General features: G+C 57.2%; 1 protein-coding gene and 1 long non-coding RNA gene across 2 annotated transcripts in view; one reads left to right on the top strand and one right to left on the bottom strand.

Annotated features, from left to right (window-relative positions):
• Window positions 1-8,333, bottom strand: part of PYGM (glycogen phosphorylase, muscle associated) — a 17,760-nt gene that overhangs the window by 8,128 nt on the left and 1,299 nt on the right. The window contains exons 2-11 of the mRNA XM_027856289.1: window positions 8,111-8,189; window positions 7,889-7,992; window positions 7,506-7,637; window positions 2,888-2,999; window positions 2,466-2,548; window positions 1,790-1,933; window positions 1,278-1,370; window positions 892-1,038; window positions 631-794; window positions 247-361 (exon numbers count right to left, since the gene is read on the bottom strand). Coding sequence (XP_027712090.1) covers window positions 247-361; window positions 631-794; window positions 892-1,038; window positions 1,278-1,370; window positions 1,790-1,933; window positions 2,466-2,548; window positions 2,888-2,999; window positions 7,506-7,637; window positions 7,889-7,992; window positions 8,111-8,189 — 1,173 coding nt within the window. The remainder of the gene's footprint in view (window positions 1-246; window positions 362-630; window positions 795-891; window positions 1,039-1,277; window positions 1,371-1,789; window positions 1,934-2,465; window positions 2,549-2,887; window positions 3,000-7,505; window positions 7,638-7,888; window positions 7,993-8,110; window positions 8,190-8,333) is intronic.
• On the top strand, window positions 2,912-7,592 carry LOC114038819. The gene is made up of 4 exons (XR_003568597.1): window positions 2,912-3,959; window positions 4,696-4,855; window positions 6,836-6,989; window positions 7,450-7,592. It is a non-coding gene; the product is annotated as an uncharacterized LOC114038819 (long non-coding RNA).

Here is an 8,333-nt window from a genome sequence, read left to right as displayed (position 1 = left end):
CCAGCTCTGACATTCCCTGTTCTAAGGCCCCTCCCAGCTCTGACATCCCCTGTTCTAAGGCCCCTCCCAGCTCTGACATTCCCTGTTCTAAGCCCCCCTGCCTCCCACCCCAGCTTTGCCTGGCCTGTGACTGTGCATGGCTGTCTCCTCTACCAGCTGCGCTCTCCCTCTGGGTAGGAAGAGCTGCTCTGAGCACAGGCCTGGGTCCCCTCATCTGCACCATCACCCCTGCAGCTGCCCCCTCACCTCTGCAATAACCTCCGCCAGACCCGGGTTACATAGCACTAGCCAGCGTCGCGGTGTGATCCCATTGGTTTTGTTCTGGAACTTGTGGGGTTCAAATTCATAGAAATCCTTAAAGCTGCAGAGACCAGGAGGGGAGAAGGAAAAGGGCGTGCTAGCCCCAGAAGGAAAGGGGCTCCTCGGAGGTCACAGGCCAAGTCAGTGGCAGAGCCAGGCTTGAGGCTGACCACCAGGCCCGGGCACCCACCGGCCTCGCGGAGGATGCGGGAGCAATGGCGCCTGTCCTAGAGGGTGGGAGGCCCAGTGGCTTGGATGCCATCCTCACGGGTCGGGGTCCGGGCCCATGGAGGTTGGGGGCTGGGAGCCAGAGGGGCAGGGGGGGCTCACATGGTTTTCTTGAGGATCTCGGAGTGGATCCAGGCGACCCCGTTGACCGCGTGGGAGCCGGCGATGCACAGATGGGCCATGTTGATCCTCTTTATGGCGCCTTCCTCCACCAGCGACATGCGCCGCAGCCGGTCCATGTCTCCTGGGTATGCTGCTGCCACCCGCTGCCAAGGGACACAAGCACTCAGGCCAGCCTGCACGGTGAGCCCCGGGCCCCGTGGGGCCCTCCCCTGCCCACGCTGAGCCTCCCGCAGTGCTCACGTTGAGAAACCTCTGGTTGATTTCATAGATAATCTGGAGGTGCCGGGGCAGCAGGGTCTCCATCAGGTGGACGGGCCAGCGCTCCAGGGCCTCGGGCAGCACGGTGTGGTTGGTATAGGCGCAGGTCCTCACCGTCACGTCCCAGGCCTGGGGAAGGGCCGAGGACAGCGTCATCCCCCCAAGCCGCAGCACCCAGGGCTGGGGCCGGGGCCGGGGGGGGTGGGGATTGGAAGGGGCCCGGTGTATCCTGACTCTTTGCCGCATGGGCCTCTGGCCACAAACGGAGCCTCCTCCTCCGACCCGAGCACTTCTATCCGTGGGTAAATAGACAGAAGGCCAGCAAGAGCCTCGGGGAGGGGTCCCGTGCCCTCCATCAACCCTGTTACCTTGTCCCACTCCAGTTTCTCCAGGTCCACCAGAACCCGCATCAGCTCGGGGATGGCCAAGGATGGGTGAGTGTCGTTCAGCTGGATGGCCACCTGGACCAAATGCCAAGAGCAGGGAGAGTCAGCCCTGATCCCCCTCACTGCCGACTCATTCAGCACTTAGTAAGCACCATGCGTGTGTAAGTGCCAAGCTGGTCAGAAATGAGATGAGCCCGTCCTGAGGGCGATTTCCTTCTGCTCGGCAGGCACACAGATGTGTTTATACAGGTGAGAGAGGCCCATAGGAGGCCGAGCGTGCCCTGAAGGGAGCTGGGGATTTGACACAGCCCGGGAGGAAGAAGTACATTCCAGACTTAGGAACCACACAGACGGGAGAAGGGGTGTAGCTGGGGCACATCCTCCCCTGGACCCAGGCAAAGACCCTCCACTCCCTGCCCACCCCCAGACTTCCTCCAACCACTGCTGGTAGAGTCCACTGGGGCGGGTCTGAATATCTGGGGTGGGGGCTCTACCTTGTCTGGGAACGCATCAAAGCTGGTGCGCACGGGGTCCCGGCAGCCAAACTTGGAGGATTTGAAGCGGCGGATGATGTCCTGAAGGGTAGCTGCTACCACAAAGTATTCTTGCTTTAGCCGAAGCTCCTTCCCTTCAAAGAACTGGGGGAATAGGGAGGAAGGGTCAGTGGAGCCAGGGATGGAGGGGGGTGGGGGAAGAGGGGAAGGGTCAGTGGAGCCGGGGATGGAGGGGGGAGGGGGGAGAGGGGAAGGGTCGGTGGAGACAGGGATGGAGCGGGGAGGGGGGACAGGGGAAGGGTCAGTGGACCAGGGGTGGAGTGGGGCTCAGGCATTAGGAGCACCTCTGGGGAAGAGAGGAAGGATGTGGCAGCACTCTGGAGCTGCTCTCCCAAGCAGGATGGGGGGCGCTGGAGTCCTCTCCCCTTCCTGAGCTAAGCCTTTCCGTAACTCAGTTTTCCCATTCCTCGAGGACCCAGTGTCCCAGCACCCCACTCCTGCCTAGTCTCCAGTGCTCTGGCCCCAGAACTCTGCTAGCCAAGACCACGGGCTGGGTTCATCCTCCTCTTTTCCTTCTACCCATTTCCCGCCGCCACCATCTCCAGCTCTGGGAGGGGCTGTGGGACACGGTGGGACACGGTGGGACACGGCGCTCACCAGCAGTGGCAGCACTCACATTGTCATTGGGGTACAGGACCCGGGAGATGTTCTCAGCCAGGTTCCGGTCCAACACAGCCTGGATGTATCCGCCGACGTTGACTGTAGGAAGCATGGGGGGATGGAAATGGTCAGTTATTCAACCAGAGGAACCCCCCTTTCCCCAACCCCCCCCCACCTTCCTGGGGCTGTCTTTGTGACCACGCTTGCGGGGGTCTGCGTCAGAGGCATGAGACAGACCCAGCACCAGAGTCCAGAGCTGGTTGGCCCATCCCTCCTGGGCCTGGCCCCATTTCCCAACCCTGTGAGGCGTCACACTTGGTGGTCCACAGGCCATTAGGAAACCGGGTGGGAGGGGAGCAGCAGGGGAGAGCGCTGGGAAGGTGTGGCAATCCTCAGAGGAGGAAGAAGAGCTGGGAGGAGGCCCGCGGGCAAACTCACAATCTTTGAGGTTGAAGTCGTTGGGGGCTTTGGCAGACCACAAGCGCATTGTGTTCACGGTGTTGTTACGATAGCCAGGCACTGGGGTGTCATAGGGCATGGCCAGAACCACCTAGAGGCGGGAGAGTGTGTCAGGGGGCCCCCAGGGCCCAGGCAAAACTCCATCTGCACACAGATGTTATCCCCATGAGCCCAGATAACCCCACGACCGGGGCGCAGGACCCATGGGTCCTGGTCCTGACTCTGCCGCTAATTCACTATGTCTAAGATAGAACACATCTCCTACCAGGGCTCCTTTTCTTCATCTGAAAAATGAGGGCGCTGCTTTAAACAATCTTGAAGGTCCTTCCTTCCTCTGACATTCCACGTTCTATGCTCTGGGGCCCCTCCCGCCTCTGACATTCCACGTTCTATGCTCTGGGGTCCCTCCCGCCTCTGACGTTCCACGTTCTATGTTCCGAGGTCCCTCCGGCCTCTGACGTTCCACGTTCTATGTTCTGAGGTCCTTCCTATCTCTGACATTCCACATTCTATGCTCTGAGGTCCCTCTCACCCCTAACATTCCATGTTCTAATGTTCTAAAATCCCACCTACCTCTGACATTCCATGACATTTCATGTTCTAGCTTCCAAGCCTCCTCCCAGCTTGTAGCTCCCATGTTCTAAGTTCTAAGGTTCCCCCCTAGCTCTGACACACTTCTGAGTCATTTCCCATCTCAGGGCCTCAGTTGGCCTTCCTATAAAATGCTGATGACAACATCTGGTGTTTTAAGTGCCTTACTCACTGTGGGACCCCTGGTAAACTTCCTTCTGAAACTTCAGGGTCTGAACCTCCACACCCTGTGGCTCACCACCCACCCCCATGCCCCACCTCCAGAGCACCCTGAGCTCTGTGGAGGTCTGATGAGATCAGAGACTGTGATGTTGCTAATTCAGTATTTTACAGAGCAGGCAGCTGGCCTGGGATCCAGCAGGAGCTGGGTTCTAATCCCTCCTCTGACACCTTCTGGCTGCGTGACCCTGAGCAAGTCACTTAACCTCTCCCAAGAGGCTCCAGACAATTCACAAAGCCTGTAAGTTGGTAGAGGGGGTGCAGACCTAAATTGGTGGAGGGAGTTTCTTCATCAGGGAATTCCCTAGACCAAGGCAGTCATAGGTTCAGTTCCTCTCTCTCCTGATCCAGAAGCCATTAACAATCAATCCCTATTCGTGGGTGATCAATAGCCAATTACATTAGTCGTGAGCATCTCTGGAGGCTGAAAGCGGCCATGAGCCAGGCTTTGTCATGGGCCACTAATCAGCCCATCATAGATCCTGGAAGTGCACTCACATGAGTCGGGGCTGACAGGCAGGTGCAGGCAGGCGCCCTCCCCAGAATGCCCTGGGGCTGACAGGGGAGTGGGATGGAGGGGTGCAGGCTGGAGCCCTCCCCAGAATGCCCCGGGGCTGACAGGGGAGTGGGATGGAGGGGTACAGGCTGGAGCCCTCCCCAGAATGCCCCGGGGCTGACAGGGGGAGTGGGATGGAGGGGTGCAGGCTGGAGCCCTCCCCAGAATGCCCTGAGCCTGACAGGGAAGTGGGATGGAGGGGTGCAGGCAGGAGCCCTCCCCAGAATGCCCGGGGGCCGACAGGGGAGTGGGATGGAGAGGTGCAGGCAGGAGCCCTCCCCAGAATGCCCTGGGGCTGACAGGGGAGTGGGATGGAGGGGTGCAGGCTGGAGCCCTCCCCAGAGTGCCCTGGGGCCAACAGGGGAGTGGGATGGGAAGTGGGATAGAGGGGTGCTAGGCCCCAGAGGGCTCTCGCTCACAGGTCACTATGAGATGACCACAAGAGGCAGTGTCATCTCAATCAAAGGAGGTAGACAGCAGGTGTGAAATGAATAGCAGACACCTGGCCAGACTAGCCCCACCTCTGCCTCATCGGAGCACTGACCGGGAGCTTTTTACAGAGGAAGCTGAGCCTCCGTGGGGTGAGTAACTTGCCCAGGGCCCCACAGGCAGAAAGTGAACTCACTGGGGCTGGCAGCCAGGCCTCTTTCTCCCTAGACTGGCGGAGAGGCTTCAAAGGGACCTGACAGCCAGCAAGCCCTAAGTTCGAGCCCCACTCTGATCCATTCTGTGTGATCCTGGGCCAGTCACTTAACCTCTTAGGGCCCCTGGTGAGTTTCTAAGTCTATCAGTCTCTAAGAGCAGGGGCTGATCTCCCTTACGTGGCTTCCCCACTAACAGAATCATGGGTCAAGTTTGAAAAAAAAGAGAAAAAGAAAAAGAAAAACAAGCTCTCTGGGCCTCAGTTTTCCCCTCTGTACAATGAGACAGTTGGATGGTCCTTCCCAGCTCTGACATTCCATGATTTCTCCATCTTGCAACTTCTCCATTCAGAGAGGAGGTAGACAGAGCTCTGGGCTGGGGTCAGCAGGACCCCAGTGTCCTACTCTACAGGGTTATCCCCAAAGTCCTATCACGCTTTTAGCTGTACTAGCTCTGGGGTCACCGCACATCTCTCTTATGCGAATCTATTTGTTTACGTGCAGGGACCGTCTTTTGACTTTCTTGGCATCCCCAGTGCTTAGCTGGCATACAGTAGGCACTTAATACATGCTTGTTGACTGACTGACCCTAGACAAATGATTGGACGTCTCTTAGTCTCAGCTTCCTCATCTGCAAAATGGGGGTAATAATAACCCCTCCCCCCCAGGCTTATGGTGAGGGTCCAATGTGAGACAGATGAGGTCTGTAAAGGCTTTTACACACTGGACATGCTCCCAACGAACAAGGTTTTAGGGGGCCCAGGAATGTCCCCATTATTCTTGGACAGTGTGCAGGACCACAGAGGCTGGCACAGAGCTTGACCTCTTGTTGATATTTGTTTCCCCTTTGTGTGTGGGTGTGTCCAGGGGCCCCCAGGCCAGGCCGGCGAAGCCAGGATTGTTTTTAAATACGTACAATAAGATAGGGTTACAAAGGACTTCAAGCCTCCCAGAAGACAGTGGTCATAAGTCCTTCAACTGCCCGGGGTAAGATCTCCTAGCACAGCCTTCAAGGTCCCTTCCTCCCCAGGCCTCAGCTGTGATGGTGCCTGGCGGTTGCAGGCTACCAGCTCTGGGACAAAAGGTCTCCTCTTTCTGGGAATCCCAAAGGTGGAGAGAGGGAGACCATGAGCCATACCCAGAACCAAAAAGCCAGAGCAAGAAGGGACTCAAAGGTCATCTCAGTCTTACTGTACAGATGGGGAAACTGAGGCCCTAGGAAGGGAGGGGACTTGCCCAGGGTCATACAGACAAGTAAGCAAGAGACCAGGTTCTCTGACCCCAAATCCATGTTCTTTCTCCTGCCCCCCGACGTCCCCCTGCTCAGGACCTGGTGCCCGCAGGGGGCTGGGGAAGCCCAGCTAGTTATGATCAATTCTCCAAGCCCCTGACGAATGAGCCGTAGACAGGCGCTAACCAGCACTTACACCCGGCAGTTAATAAGAAAGGATGGAATCGTCAATACCTAATAGGCCGCCTGTTTAGGACACCGGGGCCTCCCCGTGGGCAAACGGGGATTCCTGACGATCCATTAATACCTAATAGACCGGGAGCCATCCCTACCAACCCGAAGCCAGGCCTTAGCGACGACGTCTTTGCTCAACAGCAGCCTTCTCTGAGAATCAGCTCCTAATCCCCAGCTAGGAGAAGATGCTGCTTGCCAGCTGACCAGTGAGGCACAGCCTTTTCAGAAATACCGACCGGTCTGTGCGTGGAGCACCTCATTCTCGCCCCTGCCACTGGTCCCGCTCCTGGAGCTCTGGCTTCCTACGTATTTGTACCCATTGCAATGGGAGGTACAATGGAGGGATGGACATTCCAGAAAAGAAGATTTCCATGTGATAGAAGGAAAAACTTATCACAGATTTGGAGCCAGAAGGGCCCTTAGCGGTCATCACATCCAACCCTTTCATTTTACAGAGAGGGAAACTGAGGCACAAAGGAGGAAGTCACACAGCTACTTTCAGAGGAGGGATCTGAACTCGGGTCTTCTAGACTCCAAATCCAGCACGAATTAGACCAATCCCAACTCTCTGGAAAGGGCAAGGTTGAGGAATATATTCGGAAGTGAAAGGTGATACAAAAACAAAACAGTTTTTTGGTTTTTTTTAAACCCAAGGGGGATGGGTTGCCTTGGGAGCTAGTGAGTTCCCTGTCACTGGAAGTCTTCAAGCTGCAGAAGGCATCCTTGGTCTAATATGGAGTGGTTTAAAAGGCTTAAAAACTCAGGTCGACCCAATGACAAACCCAAGTCCGGAGAATAACATTTGCTATGTTTTGGCTGTAGCCAAAGTGGCAATTTGCTTGGTTTAATTACACATTTTTCCTTTTCTTTTCTCTAGTCAGTGGGGAGGGGGTGGGGAGAGATAGGTTTTTGTTAACAGGGAAAGAAATTATAGTTTAAAAAGTTATTATTAAAATGATTATTAGTTCAATGATAGATCTGGGTGCTTCATCATTAAAAAAGAAGAAAAGGCCTGGGCTGGGGGGGTGGGGTGGCCTTTGAGCCCCTCTCCTCCATCTCTACATTTCAGATGTCCCAGGCGGTGTCAGTCTGTTCTGGCCCTGGTTTCTAGCCCCCGGGGCTTACCTGGGTATCCACCCACTTGGCCCCCTGGTTGGTGTGCTCCACGTGGCCGTAGAAATGGACGGGCAATGTGAACTCCGGCCGGGCCTTCTCCCAAGGATTGCCGTAGCGAAGCCAGTCGTCCGCCTCCTCCATCTGGGCCAGACACGGGGTGGGACAGAGCCCCCAAGGAAGGAGGTCAGGGGATGGTGATGGGATTCTGGCCCTCAGCCCTTCTGGGAGTCGTCTCCCTCGACCGAAGGGCTGAGCCCTTCCTGCCAAAGCTGGAGGGCTTGGGAGGGCTGGGAGTGAAGGGGGTGGCCCAGATGGGGTGGGGAGACACCAGGCCAGAGCAGGTGATGTTTGTGAACCCCGGGCTCGGGAGTCCATATGGGGAGGGCTCTCACCTGCCAGCCCCCATTGATCTTCTGGTTGAAAATCCCAAACTCGTACCGAATCCCGTAGCCATAGGCAGCCAGGCCCAGGGTGGCCATGGAGTCCAGGAAGCAGGCTGGAAGAGAGCCACAGCCTTGGGGGAAGCTCGGGACAGGGAGAGCCCCCCCACCCCAGCTCCAGGCTTGCCCCGCCCCCAGAGCCTGCCCCCCGTCTAGGTCCTGCTGCTCACTCACCAGCCAGGCGTCCCAGGCCGCCATTGCCCAGGCCTGCGTCTTCTTCTATCTCCTCCAGTTCTTCCATGTCCAAGCCCAGCTGGACGAGACCGAAGGGGAGGAAACAAAGGGGAGGAGAAAATTAGGATGGGGAGCATCAAAGGCATCCCCTGCCCTGAGAGCATGCCAGGCATCAGACCCAGGGCATTCCCTCAGCCCCCGGGTGTCTGTCCCCTCTGCTCCC

Source organism: Vombatus ursinus, unplaced genomic scaffold (assembly GCF_900497805.2).
Source record: "Vombatus ursinus unplaced genomic scaffold, bare-nosed wombat genome assembly UNPS02011369.1, whole genome shotgun sequence".
Taxonomy (NCBI): Eukaryota; Metazoa; Chordata; class Mammalia; order Diprotodontia; family Vombatidae; genus Vombatus; species Vombatus ursinus.
Note: the sequence above shows the minus strand (reverse complement) of the source record. Positions and strands in the feature narration are given on the sequence as shown.